The sequence below is a fragment of the Spinacia oleracea genome, chromosome 4, assembly GCF_020520425.1.
Source record: "Spinacia oleracea cultivar Varoflay chromosome 4, BTI_SOV_V1, whole genome shotgun sequence".
Classification (NCBI taxonomy): Eukaryota; Viridiplantae; Streptophyta; class Magnoliopsida; order Caryophyllales; family Amaranthaceae; genus Spinacia; species Spinacia oleracea.
In genome coordinates, this window is record NC_079490.1 from 136,339,397 (window position 1) to 136,359,082 (window position 19,686).

At 38.2% G+C, this 19,686-nt stretch overlaps 2 protein-coding genes across 2 annotated transcripts; one reads left to right on the plus strand and one right to left on the minus strand.

Moving 5' to 3' along the window:
• The first annotated feature begins 1,334 nt into the window (after window positions 1–1,334).
• LOC110800941 (myosin-2) lies at window positions 1,335–15,370 on the plus strand. Its single transcript, XM_022006258.2, has 24 exons — window positions 1,335–2,232; window positions 3,701–3,802; window positions 3,889–4,032; window positions 4,133–4,283; window positions 4,378–4,405; window positions 4,636–4,804; window positions 4,942–5,005; window positions 5,116–5,129; window positions 5,214–5,298; window positions 5,540–5,643; window positions 5,739–5,877; window positions 6,628–6,746; window positions 6,838–6,990; window positions 7,078–7,167; window positions 7,796–7,873; window positions 7,958–8,116; window positions 9,066–9,266; window positions 9,663–9,868; window positions 9,956–10,091; window positions 12,630–12,759; window positions 12,854–13,006; window positions 13,103–13,215; window positions 13,913–14,125; window positions 14,471–15,370. Exons 1-24 carry the CDS (start codon window positions 1,765–1,767, stop codon window positions 14,939–14,941), a joined length of 3,690 nt encoding a protein of 1,229 aa, XP_021861950.2. The 5' UTR covers window positions 1,335–1,764; the 3' UTR covers window positions 14,942–15,370.
• A 435-nt stretch (window positions 15,371–15,805) lies between these two features.
• LOC110800942 (chlorophyll a-b binding protein 3, chloroplastic) lies at window positions 15,806–17,113 on the minus strand. The gene is made up of 3 exons (XM_022006259.2): window positions 16,889–17,113; window positions 16,604–16,765; window positions 15,806–16,483 (listed from the first exon to the last, which is right to left on the minus strand). Exons 1-3 carry the CDS (start codon window positions 17,009–17,011, stop codon window positions 15,974–15,976), a joined length of 795 nt encoding a protein of 264 aa, XP_021861951.1. The 5' UTR covers window positions 17,012–17,113; the 3' UTR covers window positions 15,806–15,973.
• Between the last annotated feature and the right edge of the window lie 2,573 nt (window positions 17,114–19,686).

A 19,686-nucleotide genomic window follows, 5' to 3' on the forward strand; every position in this document is an offset into this window, starting at 1 on the left:
AGAAAGAGAGGGCATAAACTAAGGCCCTGTTCTTTTTGGCTTAATTTCAGTTTCAGGACTTATTTGACAGTTCAGTTCAGTTCAATTCAGTTCAGTTCAGTTCAAGAGCATTTAGTTCAGTAGCATTTAGTTCAGTTCAGTTTAATTCAGTTTAATTCAATTCAATTTAACTTAATAATAATAATAATATCATTATTATTATTATTATTATTATAATTATAATTATAATTATTATTATTACTTATATTAATATTTATATTATTACTCCTTATATTACTTATCATTTACTCCCTCCGTTCCACAATGATGTTCCAATTGAGGTTTTTGACACTATTCACAATAGAAGAGAATCTTCTATATTATTTAAAATATATAGAAAAAACATATTCATGTGGGATCTTGTTTAATTCGTCTCCATGAACACTATAAGAATATCAAAAAATTATAATTTTTAATATTGTGTAACTATAGATAAATACGATACAAAATGAGCGTTCGCAAACGTGATAAAAGAAATTGGAACATCATTGTGGAACGGAGGGAGTATATTTATATTATTATATTACTTATTATTTATATTTATATTATTAAATTACTTATTATTGTTATTTATCTAATTATTTATTATTAATTAATATAATTTATTATTATTTTAATCAATTAATTATAGATTATTAGTTATTAATAATTTCGTTATTAGTTATTAATTATGAATTATTATTATTATTATTATTATTATTATTATTATTTTATAATAATTATTATTGTTATTATTATTATTATTAATATTTATCATTTATTATAATTATTTAGTAATCAATTACAGATTATTATTTATTATATAGTTATTTAGTTATTAAATATTAATTATTACAGTATTTAGTTATTAATTAACATTTTTTATTATTATTTTGTAACTAACTACTCTGTTATTACGAGTATTTATTATTTATTATTATTATTATTATTATTATTAATTATTAATTATTTATTATTTATTTCGGTAATATTCTGTTAAGTTCAATTTAGTTCAGGAGTATTCAGTTCAGTTCAGTTTAATTCAGTTCAGTTCAGTTCAGTTTAATTCAGTTCAGTTCAGTTCAGTTACTTCAGTTCAGTTCAGTTCAACTCTAAAAAACAGGGTTTAAAGTAATTGAGCCGCAACTAAAACTTACCTTATAGATTTGCTAGTCTTGCTGAACATTACCTTAATCCCTAAATCGGAAAAAAAAAGAACACGAAAAACAGGAAAATCCACCCAAGCACACGCGCCGCAAATACATTGGAGTTAGAAATAGTGCCAACAAAGCCACAACGGCGTTTCCTGTTAAAATTCAAATTTATTTCCAAAGACAAAACCAATCTCCACTTTCTAAATTCAAAAAATAAATCTCTCTCCCACAAAAAAAAAAGAAAAAAAAAAAGAAGAAACTGTTATTCCTTAAAATCTGGTGCCAAATTTTCTTTCCATTTTCTCGTTTTTAAGATTAGGTCTCAAAACAAAATCCCCAACAAATCAACAGCTTTTCAAATTTCCTTCTTCTTATTACTCATCTCTTACAAATTTACATTTTCTCTCTCCTAATTTCTCCCCATTTTTAGCAATTTCTTACTTCTGCAAAAACCCCCTTCAATCTCACCTGAAAAAACAAAAATTCAAGAAAAAGTTACCCAAATTCTCATCTGGGAATTTTCAATGTGGTCAATTTAATCACCAAATCTGCATTTTTATTCTTCGATTTCGTCGATAAAATTTGGTGAAAAATGCTGTCGACATCGCCAACAATGATGCGGAGCTCATTAGAAGCGATGCTAGAGAATCTCCGGCGAAAAGATGAAGACCAAGATAAGGATATTCCGCCGGCGTTACCGTCTAGGCCGACGTCTCGAGCTCGTTTGCCGTCAGCGAGGCGGTCTTTGCCGGTGGGGTTTAAAGTTTCCGGCGTAGGAAGCGGCGGATGTGAGGAGGTGAAGAGGAAGTGTGATGATATGGAGGAGAGAGAAAGGGTGGTCGTTGTTGGAGGAGGAGTAGGGCCATGGGTTAGGAAGAGGAATAGTTTTGGGAGCAGTAAGAAGAAGATTAAATCGGACCAGTCGCCGTATGGAGTGGTGGATATGGAGGAGAGAGAAAGTAACGGTGGTTGTAGTGGTGGCGGTAATGGTGAGGGAGTCACGTCTACTTCTAAGGGCGTGGTTGAGTGGGAAGATAATGTTGATTATTTTATTAAAAAGGTAATTACCCCTTCTTCCTGTTTTTGAATTTTAGTTTGGTGTAAACACGGATTCGATCCCAGGTCTTTGGTAACACCCTGAGGCTTTAAACAACTAAGCTAGACATCAAGTTGACACCCACTCTTCCTAATCGATTCTGTTATTCCAGGGGTCAATTTTTCATACCTGCAATGTGAATTTGATTTCTAGAGCTTTTATGAATCGAGGTCTTACTCATACTTGGTCCATTTCTTTTCTTTATACGGAGTAATTATTTAATTTAACTTTGACCGGAATTTAAGCTCAAAGATTAGATTTTTTTTCTATTTAAGTTGGAATTTTGGGATAGGTTTGTGTATTGGGATTCTAGAACTTTAGCTTGTATGATACGGCGTCTAATGCGCATTTTTTTTTACAGAACTTTGTGAATTGGATTGAAGTGCCACTTTCAGTGCATTGGCTGCTGAACAACTTGATTTTTAAAAGAAAGGGTTTTATCTAGTAGGATCTGATTTAAAGTTGCTGTTCATTCTACTTCTGCATGTGATGGGAATTCTGAAATTTCCCCTTATTTTGGGGATCAGTGATGAACTGGGAACTCTGGATTTTAGGGTTTAGATTGAATCATCAAGTTGTTGTTACTTGTGATAACTGTTCACCAAGGTTATTAGAACTTAGGAGACCCAAGGGGTGAATTGAATATATATTTTTCTTTTCGAATTCTCGGTTCAAAAGTAGTAATAATTTCCCTGAGTTACTTGGGATTTTGCTCAAATATTTATTGCTGTATAATCTCTAGCTAGTCATAACCTAGGATACTGAACTTCAAGACGGGTAAGTGGGGCTTTGAAGTACTCACACATAAACTGAGCTTGGGAAGTTGGGAACTTGGGATCACAGTGAATGACCATTTCAACTTTAGTGCAAGTAGTAATAATTTGTGCGGAAGGGCCTCTTTTCCCTCCGTTTTTACTCATGATATCTGCTATGATTGAGGGGTTAAAGTATTGTTTTTGTGTTTGAGCTTCTGATAATGCATATTGGCTAGGAGTTACAATGGTACTCATCAGCAGCTGATGAAGTAAGCATTAGACTTCCGTAAAAGTAACATGAGAGGGTAGAGTACATACGTGAAAGGTAAGTGCAAAATTATTTTGAGAATCCAGAGACATTTCTTTTGGGTCAATACGGGTTGACCTAAGCATAATCACCTGGGACTGAGACACTGAGTGTTGAAGTGAACTTTAGGTGATAATATTGCTTTAGGTGATAATACAACCATCAGTAGACATTTAAGGATCACCCCAGGTCCAAACACAACAGGTGCTGGATTGCTTTATGCTTGGCTGTGCTGCCTGTCATATGATGCAGATTTTCCTTGTTACAAATTAAGCAGAGCGACGGTGACTATCTTTTGGAGTCCTGTCGCTGCACTGCTCTTTTTGGTTCTTTTGTAGTGACAATTCAATGTCTGTTTTTTCTGTTTCAGAAACTTCGTGTGTGGTGTCGGCTTCGTTCTGGACAGTGGGAATTGGGAAGGATCCAGTCAACCTCAGGCGAGGAGTCTTTTTTACAGCTTGCATCTGGAAATGTGAGTTTTGTTTCCTGACATAAGGCGTCTTGAGAACTATGTCCTAGTCTTTATATTTAAACACTGTTGGATTTAAATTGCTATAGGTCATCAAAGTCTTGAAAACAGAACTCCTACCCGCGAATCCAGATATTCTTGACGGTGTGGATGACTTGATACAGCTTAGTTATTTGAATGAGCCTGCTGTTCTTAGCAATCTGCAGTACAGATATTCACGTGACCTGATCTATGTATGTGCTTACCTTTGCTCTCTAAATATGGGTTCTCTTCTTTCTTTTTGGCCTCTTAAAAGATCTTGCCTAACTATTCATTACATTATACATATCATAGAGTAAAGCAGGGCCTGTTTTGATTGCAATCAATCCATTCAAGGCTGTGCAAATGTGTGGGAGCAATTATATTAAAGATTATAGACAGAAGCTTGCGGACAGTCCTCATGTTTTCGCGGTGGCAGATGCGGCCTATGACGAGATGATGAGAGGTCTCGTATTATCACTCACTTAATGTGTGGGGTAAATTTCAGCATTTAGTTGCAGTCATATTTGTATTAATCATGTTGTTTCCTTTTGTTGCAGATGGTAAGAACCAGTCCATTCTTATAAGGTAAGTTCAAATCCTTCTGGTTTGTATTCCAGTAAGAAGTATAATGTTTTGTGATCTTTTTTCTTTATTAAAAATTATGTTTCTTTATCAAGCTCTTTTATCTCAGGTTATTGGTCTACTGGGGAGTTTTTGTTTATTTTCATTTTATTTTTTCTTTAATTATGGGGAAAATATTGTTTGATTATCATTGTATATTTCTGTTAACCAGATGTATCATTTTTGCTTTACAGTGGGGAGAGTGGTGCTGGGAAAACCGAAACAGCAAAGATTGCAATGCAGTATTTGGCTACTCTTGGTGGTGGCGGAGATGGAATTGAACGTGAAGTTCTTCAAACAAGCTGTATTCTAGAAGCATTTGGGAATGCAAAAACATCTAGGAATGATAACTCTAGCAGATTTGTAAATAGTCTATCTCTTCTGATTGTTGGTTTAGTTACTTTGCTCTATTTGGAGCAGTCACGTTTCCCATCAATGCCTGATATTTGAGCTACTTACATCATTGTGATGTAAATTGTGTCTGTTCTTGATGTTTTCAGGGCAAGTTGATTGAAATTCATTTCAGTATGACGGGCAAGATATGTGGTGCCCTCATTCAAACTTGTGAGCTACCCTTTCCATTTTTCATTCCAGAATTAATCTCTCTATTAGTAAGCATTGACTGACTTGTCATTGTTGTCTGTGATGTATGCTGAAATTGATCCTATGGACAGTCCTTCTTGAAAAGGTGAGATGGCTCAGCTGATGTCATGTTAGAGCTTTGCTCTAATTTTCTATAGTCCTTTCCTTACTTCGGATATTGCATTTGCAGTCCAGAGTAGTTCAGCTGGCTAGAGGAGAACGATCGTACCATGTCTTTTATCAACTTTGCGCTGGCGCCCCATCTGATCTACGAGGTTAAATTAATTCATTTTTTGGTTTTTGATCCAGAAATACGATATGATCCTGTTTATATTGTTCATAGTAGTTGTGTACTGTGATTTTATGAAAAAGAAGCAAGGTGCAAAGATAAAACTAAAAAGAAAAAAAGATTTTGTTTGTACAATATCCGTGTCACGGAAATAGATGTTCACTTGTTCATCTGTTCATCATTCTAGCTATTAATTTGTCATCACCGCCACTCAAATGCTGCTGCAGGTAGATTGAACATAAAAATGGCGAATGAATACAACTATCTTAATCAGAGTAATTGCTTGGTGATTGATGATGCTGATGATGAACTGAACTTTCATAAGCTTCAGGTGATTGAAATTTTTTCACGATGATAAAAGTTGTATTCTGCAGTCTGTTTTGTTTCAAACATCTTAAGTGCATTCTTCTTCTCTTATCACTTCAGGAAGCTCTAGATATTGTTCGAATCCACACAGAAGACAGGGAGAGAATGTTTGCATTGCTAACAGCAGTTTTATGGCTCGGGAATATATCATTTCAAGTTACTGACACTGAAAACCACGTAGAAGTGGTGCCTGGTGAAGGTATAGGTTCCTGCTTCAGTGTAGTAAAGTTGTAGTAGGTTTCTCCTTGATTTGTTCTATGAAGTGTCCTATTAATACTCTATAGTATTTGCTACCTGTAAGATTTTCAACGATCTGCATTGAGGAAATTTAGTTAAATGTTGAGGATCACAGTTCCACACAATACCTTTTGGCAATGTCTGTTACTCTGACTCTTCATGCATGTGTAATGTGTTTGATATTCAACACTTTGACACGGGTCTTGATAGTTGACTTCATTTTGGATTAAAAGAAAATTATTCTATCACTTATTTGCATTCGTAAGTAGCTATGGGTAGTATAGAGAAGTGCTTAATGCAGTTCAAGGAATTTGTTCTAGCAGTGATTTAGCTTTGTAGTATGCAGCATTTTTTCCCAAGTATGAAAAAGCAACTTATCATACTGTGTTTACTGCACCTCCAATTGCTAATATGAGCTGCATATCTGTTCTTGTGTATTTTAATTTCACCAGCTTTTCATATGGAAGCTACTTGTGTTCATTTAGGTGTCAATATTTTTTCATAGCTGCCTTGTTTTTAGCTTTAACTCAGATTCATGACTCATTGATACTTTTTATAGTAGAGGGACATGTATTTTTAAATATTTCAATAAGATGGATCAGAGTTTGAGCCCATGAATTATAAATAAATGCCCCCTTGTCCTCGGATTTTTTTATTGCTTCAGATATGAACAGATTTTCATTTACTTCTGTCGGTGTTGGTTGTTTGGCAGCTCTGACTGCTGCTGCCCGGTTGTTGGGTTGCACCGAGGAAGACTTGATGTTGATTCTATCAACTCGTAAAATACAAGCTGGCAAGGATAGTATTGCAAAAAGATTAACTTTACAGCAGGTATGTGGGCTGATAGTGATATTTCATCAACGGAAAGGAAGCGCTCTCTCTTGCATGTTGTGTGACTTGGTTAATATCACGGTTTTTTCAGGCAACAGACTCCCGAGATGCTTTAGCAAAATTTATCTATGCCCGATTGTTTGATTGGCTCGTGGATCAAGTAAATAAATCACTTGAAGTGGGCAATAGGCGGACTGGAAGATCCATAAACATCCTGGATATCTATGGTTTTGAGTCATTTCAGGTTTGCAGTTTAGAACAGCATTGGAAAGTTGTCAAAATTTTTTGCTTGATTCTTGTATTTTTGCTTATAGTTGCATTTTGCTTTCAGAAAAATAGCTTTGAGCAGTTTTGCATAAATTATGCAAATGAGAGGTTGCAGCAACATTTCAATCGTCATCTGTTCAAACTTGAACAAGAGGTAGGCTTTGAGGCATCAAATAGCTTCAAATGTTCAAACCAGATTTGTCCTACTGAATCTTGATCTGGTTTGGTACAAAATTTCTTGTGGTAATGTATAAAGAAGATTGTGAAATTGAAAGCTGAAAAGAATTTGCGAGATTACTAAAGTACCTGCCTCCATCATGTCTACCCAAATTCTTTCTTAAGTAAACTGTCCTGATCTGTTTTTAACCGCGAGCCTTATGCAAATGATGTTAAGTCTTCATTGGTTGCTTTAAGTCTTAATTGGGTGTCAACAGTCTCTCTAGTATAACATCATCAACTCAGCACTGTATGCCATCTAGAGCCTTGATGAAGCCACTTGTGCTTTTGCAATCACTGAGTGGTTTATCCTGGAATGATTTCTTAGTTCGGTGTAAGTGAGGCCTAAATTAAGGGCTATAAGTAACTGAATATTATGAATTGTCTGTTTTGAGCTTTTAACCCTATAATCTTAATTCATGATATGTATATGTCATTCAATATGGGATTATGGGTTGCAGAGTCTAGATTCTGGATTTTTTTTTTGTAAAGTTTCAATGTAGTTATCTTGAACTTTTACCAGAACTTCCTTTGATTGTTTCTGATTTGCTGGTGTGGAACCTTAGGATTATGAAGCTGATGGAATTGACTGGGCTAAAGTTGATTTTGAGGACAACCAAGAGTGCCTCAACCTCTTCGAAAAGGTACTGTTGTTTTACTTCAAATATAGATAGGCAAATTTCTTGTTTTGATAAAGAATATCAATTAAGATGATGTATATCATGCAGAAACCTCTGGGGCTTATGTCTTTGTTGGACGAGGAATCAAATTTTCCTAAGGCTACAGATTTGACTTTTGCCAGCAAGCTTGAGCAACACTTGAGCTCTAATTCCTCTTTTAAAAGAGGTAGAGATGGGGCATTTAGTATTCACCATTATGCAGGACAGGTAAGGTTTGTTTTTGGAAGTCTCATATTTTATGTGAATTTGCTCCATTTGAAGTGGTTGTGTTGTGGGTTATGATTCTCTCCTTTATCTCTACTTAGTGGTTTGAGTATAAATCATATGCTTACAAAACATAGTGTTACATTCATATTTACACTGAGGTACAAGCGGTGGCGTTTAAGGTAGCGGGTAGTGTCTTGCCCTATTCAAAACGCTACTTGTAAATTTGTCAGTGTTTAGTAAGGTAGCGGTAGCGGTCGGTAGCTTTTCTCAAACGTTAAAATCAGAAGCGTACAAAGGCAGCGGGTAGCTTGATAATATTATGGTGAAGTTTTAAACAATATATATAGCTTTTATTGTATTTTACAATCTCAAGTCTCAACTGCTACTTTTGTCGAACAATTGTACTAGTTACCCGCTACTATTCATCGCTACCCGCTACTCTACCGCTAAAAGTTGCCCGCTACCGCTAGTTTTGCCGAACAGGGGTTAAATCTCTTCCTCTAATATTTTTGTTTGATGACCTGTGCAAACTATACTTCTATGGTGGAAGTTTGTTTCTGAGCTGGAAATATACTTGGCGGATGACTAGGGTTTGCCTATGGGTTGTTGACAACATTTAATCACTATTTGGTTCTTCCATGCTTGCCATTTGACATTCATACTCTCTTTCTCATTCTCTTTTTCTGGGTGGAAGGAGGTTCCTTGATAGTTATGGTAACTTTATCCTTTTTCTCCTCTCCGTAATGAGGTACATTTTTGATAATTAGAATCAGTGGCTGAGTTTTACTTGCTTGATTGAACAGTTTAAAATCGATACTTTTAAATGTCCCATTACATCAACTTTCATCAGTTCTTGCATCAAATCCTTCTTGTTTATGTGAAGCCGAGTCATTTTCTTTCTATTTCATGGTGTTTTTTGATTATAATTTTATGCTTCTGTGCACCCTAGGTTCTTTATGATACTATTGGTTTCTTGGAAAAGAACAGAGATCCGTTGCACTCCGACTCTCTCCACCTACTCATGTCATGCAATTCTCCACTGCTGCAGCAGTTTGCTTCCAGCATGGTTGACCAATCTCAGAAGTCTACTGGCCCCAATGTCCAATCTGCTCTGGACAACCAGAAACGAAGTGTTGCAACAAAGTTTAAGGTGATAATTTTGTGCTGTTGTGTTCACTTAATCATTTCCAAATCCCTCTTTCTATATTTAGACTATACTATTTGTCTGTCTATTCTCTCTGTTTGCATGGGGGTATTGTCTGTCTGTCGGTCTACGAGGCAGATAGAGACCAACTGTTCAATGGTTTGTCCATATCCATTAAAACTTATTTAGTTTTAGTGCCACAATTTCATTTTGTATATAATATTGATGTATTGATCAGATTATTGATGTTGTTGATCTGGTTAATGAGGGTAGAGTGTGGTCCTTTTACCTTTGCTTTCTTCTCACTATGATTGAGCAATTTCTTTTGTTAAAAAAGAAGCATAGCTGTTTTGAGATTGATTTAGAAAATTGATTTTTCTTGCTTGTTCTCTATGCTTGCAGAATCAGCTTTACAAACTGATGCAACAACTGGAAGCTACCACCCCTCACTTCATTCGTTGTATAAAACCAAACAGTAAGCAGCTTCCTGGAGTTTATGAGAAAGATCTTGTCTTGCAACAGCTAAGGTGCTGTGGAGTTCTGGAAGTGGTGAGAATCGCTAGGTGTGGTTATCCTAATCGAATAACTCATGAAGATTTTTCCCAAAGGTAATTGATTGAGGTCTTTAAAGTTTTGGTTAGACATCAGTGAGTAAATTTTCAAATAAGTTCTGATTCCTTTCTTGGTATGTCCAGGTTTGGTTTTCTGATATCAGATAAGAGTGTATCTCAGGATCCTTTGAGTATATCAGTTGCCATTCTGCAGCAGTTCAACATTCTTCCTGAGCTATACCAAGTTGGTTACACAAAATTATATTTTCGAACTGGGCAGGTAAGAATCACCATTAATCCTTGCCTTTCTTTATTGTCCTCACTGCGTGCACCCCCCCCCCCCCCCCCCCCCCCACCCCCCACCACCACCACCTCTCCACCCAGAAAGAGCAAATTAGTATATGCATGATTAAGTATGGCTGTGAAGACCACTCTTGGGTCAAAAGACCATGCTTTAGGCAATTGGCATGATTTGAAAAGTAGGATCCTTACCACATATTGCGTACGTCCGACCCCCCTTAACCTGCTTGTTGCGGGAGTGGGGAGCCTCTTTGAGGCAATTGACATGATTTGATAAATAGGATCCTTACCACATATACTTAGGACAGCCAAAAATAATTAGGTTAATAAGCCAACCAATGTTGTTACAACGATCACAATTACATCATCTTCATGACATTCTAGTTGGATGACAATCTGTGGAGGAGACATAATTTTTGTTTAGGCAGCTGTAGACTTGTAGCTAGACCTGTCAAAAAACCCGACCCGAAAACCGTCCTGAACCCGACCCGAAAATACTGGGTCCTGAACAAGATTTTGTGACCCGTAACCCGATTTTATCCGAACCCGAGCAACCCGAAAAGTAATGGGTCAAAATCCGACCGAACACGTTTTGGACCCGTCGGATTGAAAATCATTGTATTTATATTAATAAATGACATTATGAATAAATTTAAGCATAATAAACACGTTTTTTTTACAATTGTTGTGTGTAATATTATTTTAATTTGAATTATGCACCATTTTATGGTTGAATTTGACTAAATATAAACTTGTGTAGGAAAATTTGTTAATTTGTGCCCATATTTTGTATATTTATCACCTAAATTAATGAAAATATAATGCGCGTTTTAAAATCTCTCAACCCGTTGGGTCGACCCGAACCCGAAAGTTCTGTGTCTTGAACAAGCATTTGTAAACCCGAACCCGATTCAACCCGAACCCGGAATTTTTTTACAACCCGACCCGACCGACCCGTTTGACAGGTCTACTTGTAGCACAGTGGAAGATGAATATTGAAGTCCTGCAAAGTAAGTTATTACGAGTTCCATGGACTACTTGTTCATTTTTGTTAACTTATGACGATTATGTTTTACCACGTACAGTACAATCTGCTGCCCTTTCTAAAAATCCTCTGTAATAGTGTAATGGGCCTTTATAATACCTGGTCATCATTGTGAGCAATTAATGAACACTTGTCAAAGTCTTGATCTTCTCACTCGTAATTTTCTCTTCACCCCATTGCCTCAAAGAGGCTCCCGCAACAAGCAGGGTAAGGGGGTCGGACGTACGCAACCTTACCCCTGCAATCGCAGAGAGGTTGTTTCCGATTGACCCAAAAGCGATAACGGGACTATAATGGGACGACCATCTTCTACTTCATGGAAAGGAAGCGAAGAGTTTTTAAGAGCAATTTTGATTTAGTCCATTACATCCCAAAGCCAAAAGGACAAATGAATCTTTGGCTCCATCAGAAATTGACAAGTGTAACCGCTACATTTTAAAAGCCATATCTCCTTTTTTTTTTGTCCTCCCTTGCCTCATCTTCTTCTTTCTCCTCCCCATTTTTTGCGCAAAAGTGGGTAAATCACGTTCTCTAGGTGGGAAAAACTGGAGAGTGAAGGGAGGAGTGATTAGAAAGATGGGGAGACAGTCATCAAAGCATTTCCTCCTTTATTCTCTTCTACGCTCCATGAGGGTAGATCACAGTCTTCAATATCTCTCTTCTCTGCCCTCTCACCCTCTCTTGTGGTTCTTAGCAACTTGAAATGTCCAATTGCAAGATTAAGGATTGCGTAGAAATTCCAAAACATATCCTCATGTGCACACAAGGTTAGGCATTGGTATTGTCACTTGAATTCTTCATTTCCATTTCATTTCCATTTCATTTCCGAAAAGTTGAAATTATCGAGTCATATGGAGAAAAATGTGATATAGAATCACCGTACATTTCAAGTTGCTAAGGGGCTAAGTTCTAAGTATCTAATGAATATGCAGGCTAGCTGGGTTAAATTTTGAGCTGTTGGTTAAGCAATGCCTGACATCAAGAAAGTATTTAGAAGTTTTGATATCACTGAGAAGGAGTTGAAAATACTGAGAAGTGAAAGTAAATTATTTCTCTATCACTGGCTGCTATATTTTGTTTGAGTTGTCTACTTGAGTCTTGATGACAATGCGGAGGTATATATTACCCATGAAAAGTTTTGTTTAGCTTTGGTTGAACAAATGCATCTATGTGAAGATTCCTATTTAAAGCTTTTTCTTAAATGTATCCTCTTTCAGTTAGCAGCCTGAAGCTGCTGAACAGTAATTTCTATATGGGGCTTGAGTGCTTTTCCTTCTTTGTTCAGAGTGCTAGTTGATAAACGTTAGTTTGTCACTTAGTGTTTGTTAAACTGTGCTTCTGTCCTTTTTCGTTCTGAAGCTAAGGTTCTTGAAAATTGGTTGGCTTTCTTAATCTATTTTTCTTTTGGCATATCCCATTCCTTTGCTTGTACTATTCTGACATGGATTTGACGAGTAATGTTGTGAAATGTAGATCGGAGAATTGGAAGAAACAAGAAAACGAGTTCTGCAGTCCGTGACTGGATTACAGAAATGCTACCGTGGGTACAAGGCTCGTACTCAGTTTGTGGAACTGAAGACAAGAATTTCTTCATTGCAGTCGTGTAATGTTTATATTCCACTCAATTTTTGGTTTGTGTCCCAAACATTCAAAATGTCTTAATTTAAAATGTCTGCTGGTTGAATCTCCTTGTGCAGTAATCCGTGGGGAAAATACTAGAAAGAAGTACGATTCTTTATTACAGAAGCATAGAGCCCACTTGCAGAATCATGTGAATACAAATAAGCATAAACGCAGTGCTTCGAGGGCTTTGGATGAGCAGCAGAAAGCAATCATACAATTACAATCTGGTAAGTAGTAGCATGCATCATACTTTGGAGTAATACCTAACAATTTCTATATGTTATACCATTCTCATTTTATTTCCTTGAAATTTGTATCTATAGTGGTACGTGGTTGGTTAGCTCGGAAGCATTTCGATGATATGCTTAATTTAGAAGACTCCAATGTCGAAGATGTGAATAAAATAAAAGGGAAAGACAGCAAAATCAGACAAAAGGTACTCTTATATTCTTATTTGTTTATGCTAATTTTTTTTTTCTGCCTTTTGGTGAGGGAATGAAATTCTCTCAGTTTGAATGGCACATTTGATCTCCGCCCAATCCGTGTTATGATGTATGTAGAAATTACATATGTATGCTTTTCCAATTTAGAATCAGTTAATATCCTCTTTGCTTCTAGGGATAAAACTATAAAATTCGCTCCCCACATAGCTTTGCTATGGGCAGGTCCTACTAGAGAGATCTTTTTTTACCTTGTTAGTGCTATTTTCTGGAAGGATCATCCACACTCTGTTGTGAATGGCGTGTGGTTTCCTTTTAGACTTCAGCATTGTAAATAGCTCATGCCCACGCCAGGTCTTGGATCATAGCCCTTGTGTGTGTTAGAGCCAGGAATGCGATGTGGTTTTCAAATTGTATTAAGGGTTGAAATTACTGTCTGTGTATGTGTCAGTGGTTGAAGTGTAGGTGAGAGCAATAGCACTGAAATATAATCTTGTTGTGGATTTATTTTCAATAACTTTGCTTCCTGAAAAGTCAAACTATCGACTTTTAAAAACAGAAGTGAAGTTTCAATTAAAGTTTAAATAACTACATATTGTTAACAGAGGTGTGTTTCTTTTTTAACTAATTACCTACCAAAAAGACGCCTATTCATTTGAAGGAAAGAAAATGTAACCCTTATTGCCTGACCAGGAATTTTTGCCCGCGCGTGTTCAAGTTTCCAATAATGTTGTGGAGGAGCTTCAAATACGGGTTGCAAGAGCCGAAGAAACATTGGTTCAGAAGGAAGAGGAGAATGCTTCATTAAGAAAACAGTTACAGCAACATGAGATGAGATGGTCTGATTATGAGGCTAAAATGAGATCAATGGAGGACACATGGCAGAAGCAGATAGCAGCGTTGCAAGTAAGTTATTCCCACTTTCATGTTAATATTTCTCCCTACTTCTAGGGACGTGGAAACTGCGTGCAATGCTGGCCACATAATTGGAATGTTATTTTAAGAGAGGTATTTTGTGGGTTTTTGAATTATCTTAGTGTGAAGTTCCTTTATGGGCTAGTGGCATAATGACCCTGGTATGGGCTATGGCCTATAATAGTTATATCATCCAGTGGTAATGAGGCCTTGCGTACATAGAGTTGCTCCATTAACTTTCGTATTATCAAGGACACGCTTTTTCCCCTGAATAAATAAAAAATGTCTGATCTTGGTGTAAAACAGACCCTTTTAAACAACTTGAAATGATTGCAGATGAGCCTTGCTGCAGCCAGAAAGAGTCTTGTACCAGAGGATGCTGCTGGAAGGCAAGAGGCTTCCCTGTCACCTCGTTCTTATGATTCAGATGATAACTTGTTCATGGGCCCTCGAACTCCTGGAGAAAGCACACCCACAAAATATCCAATTCCCATTTCTGAAGCTCGAGAGGCTAATAATGGGGGTGGCGTAAATCCAGTCAACCATTTGGCAAAGGAATTTGAGCAGCAGAGACAAGGATTTGATGAAGATGCAAGAGCCCTTTTTGATGTCAGGTCTGTGCAGTCTGCTCCAGGTATGAATTCCTTTGATGAACTTCGGAGATTGAAGATGAGATTTGATGCATGGAAGAAAGAATACAAAGTTCGATTAAAAGAGACAAAAGGAATGCTGCACAAGCTCAGGCATGCTGATATGGAGAAGCATCGCCGGAAATGGTGGGGAAAGTTGAGCGGAAGAGTACACTAAAAAAACATAGAATCTTAGGTTACCAATTGTGCAAAGTTTTCGTTCAAGAACTGAGCAATGAAGTTCTCTGGCACACTCTGCAAGTTTTATCTTGCACATAGGAAATAGTAGGGAGAGAGATTTGTGTTGTATCATTGTATGAATGTCTACCAATTTTTGTTGCTTGGTGGAGAAATCGATAATCTTAGGATCTATTTCAGCCTGAGTCTGAAATTACCGTCCTCCAGAAGATGTGGCGATATTCAATCTGTATATAAATGCCGTTGGTAGTGATGTAATTCTTTACTATATAGCGAATGTAGTCTCAAAAATGGGGAAAGATAGGCTTATATATGTTGTATGTGTCAGTGTGTGTGTAAAGTTGTAGCCATCAATCAGTCTGTTGAACTCTGTATCTTTTGAAGTGTAATATATCATCAAATTCAACTCTTTCTTCTCTAATAATCTTTGATGAAATTGTACATGTCATATGAATCTCCATTACGAAGCGTAAGCCAATTCCCAAGGAGTTTGGTGTCTACCTGAAATACCTGTCAAAGATGGAAGGTAGAGTGCTCAAGATTTTGTTCCTCTATATTGGTTTTTGTACTTGAGTGTACTATTGCCTAATATGTAGTCCTAAAATGTCTTGCAGGAAAAGCGCATTCTTTAACCCCTCGCGAATGGCTTACAGGACTCGCAAGGTAAGAAGCTTTTGTTACCCTTTCTGCCCTATTGTATTATGTTATACGCTATTTGATTTGGTATCGTTATTGATTTTAAGGAATAGCTAAATACTTGTATTAAGTACTCCGTATTAGAATAGATTTGAGACAACAGGGAGTACAAAAAGAATATACTTGGCTAAAATAGAATTGAGTCATCTTAGATGAAAGAAGCATTGGCATTTCAAATAGTTTCAATGTTTTCAGTCTAGATTTCAGTTCACATAATTAAATTCAATATTTGCACTAAAGATTCTTCTGAAATAAAGACAATTGAGCTCTTCTTCACACATGTAATCTAACAATCATCATATACAAGCTAGCTAAGTTATGATCCAGGAACAAACTTGGTGGCATATACCCAGGCGTTGTTTGCCACAGGGTTATCAAGGTGATCCAAGAGGTTCTCCAAGGGACCTTTTCCAGTTATGATCGCCTGCACAAAGAAACCGAACATGGAAAACATAGCTAACCTTCCATTCTTGATCTCCTTCACCTTTAGTTCTGCAAAGGTAACCGGGTCATCAGCTAAGCCCAATGGGTCAAAGTATTGGCCGCCTGGGTAGAGGTCGTTGCCATCCCCAACTCCATCCAGCCCGTTAATGCGGAAGCTCTCAACGAGACCCATTAACAGCACTTGGAACCCGAGTACGGCTAGAATGCTTTGAGCATGGACTAGGTTGGGGTTGCCCAAGTAGTCAAGCCCACCTTCGGAGAAAATCTGGGCCCCAGCCTTGAACCAAACTGGCTCCTTAAAGTCCACTTTCACCCATTTCTCTAACACTTCTGGGGTTAGGCAGCCTAATGCCCCAAGCATTGCCCAACGTCCATGGATGACCTGAACAAATATATGTTTTTCAGATATTCATGGTAAAACTGGTGTATTAACAAGCTTGTCCAGATAAAATGGGACAAGTAATTTGGGACAGAGAGAGAGTAAGAAGTAAAGAAGAGAAACCTCAAGAGCCCTGTTTCGGGCAAAAGCCTCAGGGTCAGCAGAGAGACCAGCAGTGTCCCAGCCATAATCACCAGGGAATTCTCCAGTCAAGTATGAAGGTGTTTGTGCCGAAAATGGTCCCAAGTATTTTACTCTGTCCGGTCCGTACCATAGATCATTTCCCTAACATCAACATGCGTAAACAAATTAGTAACTCCACTCGTCGAAATTAAATAAATAGATGAATAAAAACTCACAACAATGCGCGGGTATGGTTGTATATAACGAGTTTACTTAGGTACGTACCATGGTAAATTTGCCGGATCCCATAGGTACGACATCTCTAAGGGTGTTTCCGTTGGCGCCCTTGCCTTGCCCAACAAATGGGTTTGGTGTAAGGACAGTGCTTGAACTTACCATGGTTGCCATTGCTGAACCTCTAAATCTAATGTGTTTTTTTCTATTTTTCTTTTTCCTCGTTGATGTTCAAGGTGTTAGAATAAGTTCATATAAATATGAACATATTTTGTGTTGAGAAAGTGAGTTTAAAAAGTATGTGGACATAAATGAAGAAGTGGCAATTTGCCAATTTCTGGTAGGACAATAGAGGGGTTGTATCAGCCAATTAGGGGGCTTCAAAAGATATTATAATCTCACCAACATATCCTCATATCCATTTCTCAATCTGATTTTAAGCCTACATTTTTTAATTTTTTATTATTTTTTATTTAGAGTTTAATAATAGCTGAATTTCACTTTCTTCTTCCTTGTATCCTATAAATAATACTCTAACCGATACGAATTTAATAATTACACTCATATACCGCTTATAATGCACGAACCATAAAAAATAGTGTGTATTTATCAAAATGTTATGTTCTTATGCTCGTATTCATAATACATGAAAAATTTAGGAGTTAACTTATGCTTGTTTATTATTACTTGAGTATTATTCTTTTGATATAATTTATTATTTCTTTAAACTCAATTTTAAGGAAGATATCTCCGTCCCTAAAAGATTGTTCATAAAGCAAACTTCACTTTATTAATATTTTGGTGCAAATTGTGCACATGATTTGGTAAAATGGACCTTTGAGGAGCGATAGAGAGAGAGCAAATGAAAAACGTTACTGTTTGGGTGCCCAATTGGCTCCCAATTGGGCCTACAGCCCAAAGGGCTACAACAACAACATATAAAGCCATTTTATCCCTCAAAGGCAATTCAGCCAAACACAAGGCCCAATGCCCATCAAGTAATAAATGACCTATTAGGGCATTTCCTATACAAACACTATAAATAAGCCGCCAAGGCTCACACATCAAGGTACGTCCAATTTATTGCCTTAAGACTACTCTCTAGAGAACTCTATCTAGAATCCGAGCATCGTTCTTACTTAGGCATTGGAGGGGCTTTCCTCGGAACACCCCCGATGCCAGTTACATCGTTCATTGTGCAGGTAAATTCGGACACAACTCATTCAAGCTAGCAAGATCTTCCACATCAACAATAGGGCCTTCATCCGAAGCCCATTGTTTCAACACTAGAACAATTTGGCGCCGTTTGTGGGGAAGATACTTCAAAGCCTTGAGAAATCAACCATTTTTTCTCCAAAAATGGATAATGACAATGTTAGCGTTCACACGGACTCCGAGTACGAAGCAGAGGTGCGTCCTCGATCAGAGGCGCCCCCACGGTCAGAGGCACGGCCACAACCGAGCAGGGCCGCCACCGCAGTGACCTCTAGACCTCCAATCCCTACGCGGGAAGAGCTTGCCGCGGCCATAACCGTAATGCAAAACTTCCTCTTCAATGAGAAGGAGCAAGGCTTGGCAAATGACCGCCGCGAATAAAGGAGGACTAGGCGACGGCTGAACCTAGCAACGCCGCCTGGCGAAGAAACCCCTAAATCTGACCGAACACTCCCACCCTTGACAGGAACTCATCTAACGTCAAGATGGGTGGAAAGTACGTGGGACACCCATAAAAGGGCCCAACATGCACCAACGTGGTTCAGATCGCCCCCTCCACAAGCTTTCCAAAGCAAAACTACCAGCCAACACACTCGGATCCGAAGCTCCGTGCTTAGTAGGTTGATACCTTCGGTTCACGAGAGGCTTGGAGAGTCGAGCAAATCCAGTGACCGGCCTGAGGCCAGTAGCCGAGCCACTGGAAGAAGAAGAAGGAGACATGACGAAACCCCCAGTCCCCGACGCACTACCGAGCATTCTCGTGCCGAGACCTCGAGGAGTGGAGGCATCAGAGCAAGGCTGGGGAGGAAAATTATGACTCCAAGATCATCCCCATTCATCGAAGAACTGGTAATGGAGGAGATCCCGAAGGTAAGGCTTCCCTCGCACTTGACATACAACGGGACCATTGACCCCCGAGATCATGTGACTTCATATGAGCACCAGATGTCCCTTTGCCCCCAATCCGAAGCGTGTTGGTGCAGATACTTTTCCACCACGCTGACAAGTGTGGCGGGAGAATGGTTCAAATCTCTCCCGAAGGGGTCAGTCGTTAGTTTTGAGGATCTGAGCGAGAGGTTCAAGGTGCAGTTCGTCAGCAACAATCGTCCCGAAAGGACCATTGCAGAACTCACCGCAATACAACAACAAAGAGGCGAAAGCCTTCGGGACTTCATGGCCAGGTTCATGAAAGAGTCAACCAGCATCCCCAATCTGCAACCTGACGTGGCAATTTTCGCCCTAAATCATGCACTTCAAGAAGGAAGGTTCTGCGACAAATTGTTCATGAAAAACCCCACCAAAATAGCCGATGTGCTGCAGATGGCGGATGCATTCATCAGAACCGAGGAGTTCAATAAGGCTGCTGCCAAACTGAAAAGCTCCTCGGAACCGAAGGATGCAAGAGCAAATCAGAGCAAGCACGAAGGCAGTTCAAGGAAGGGGAAAGATAAGCAGGGGGCGAGAGACGGAAACCCGAAGAAAGAAGGGGAAAATGGTGAACTTCAGCCCAAATACACCAACTACACTCTGCTCTCTCTCCCCCGAAAAGAGATTTACAGCCTCCACAAGCATGACGAGAAATGGAAAAAGCCAAACAATCTTAGGTCAAACCCCATCCACAGAAACAGAAACAA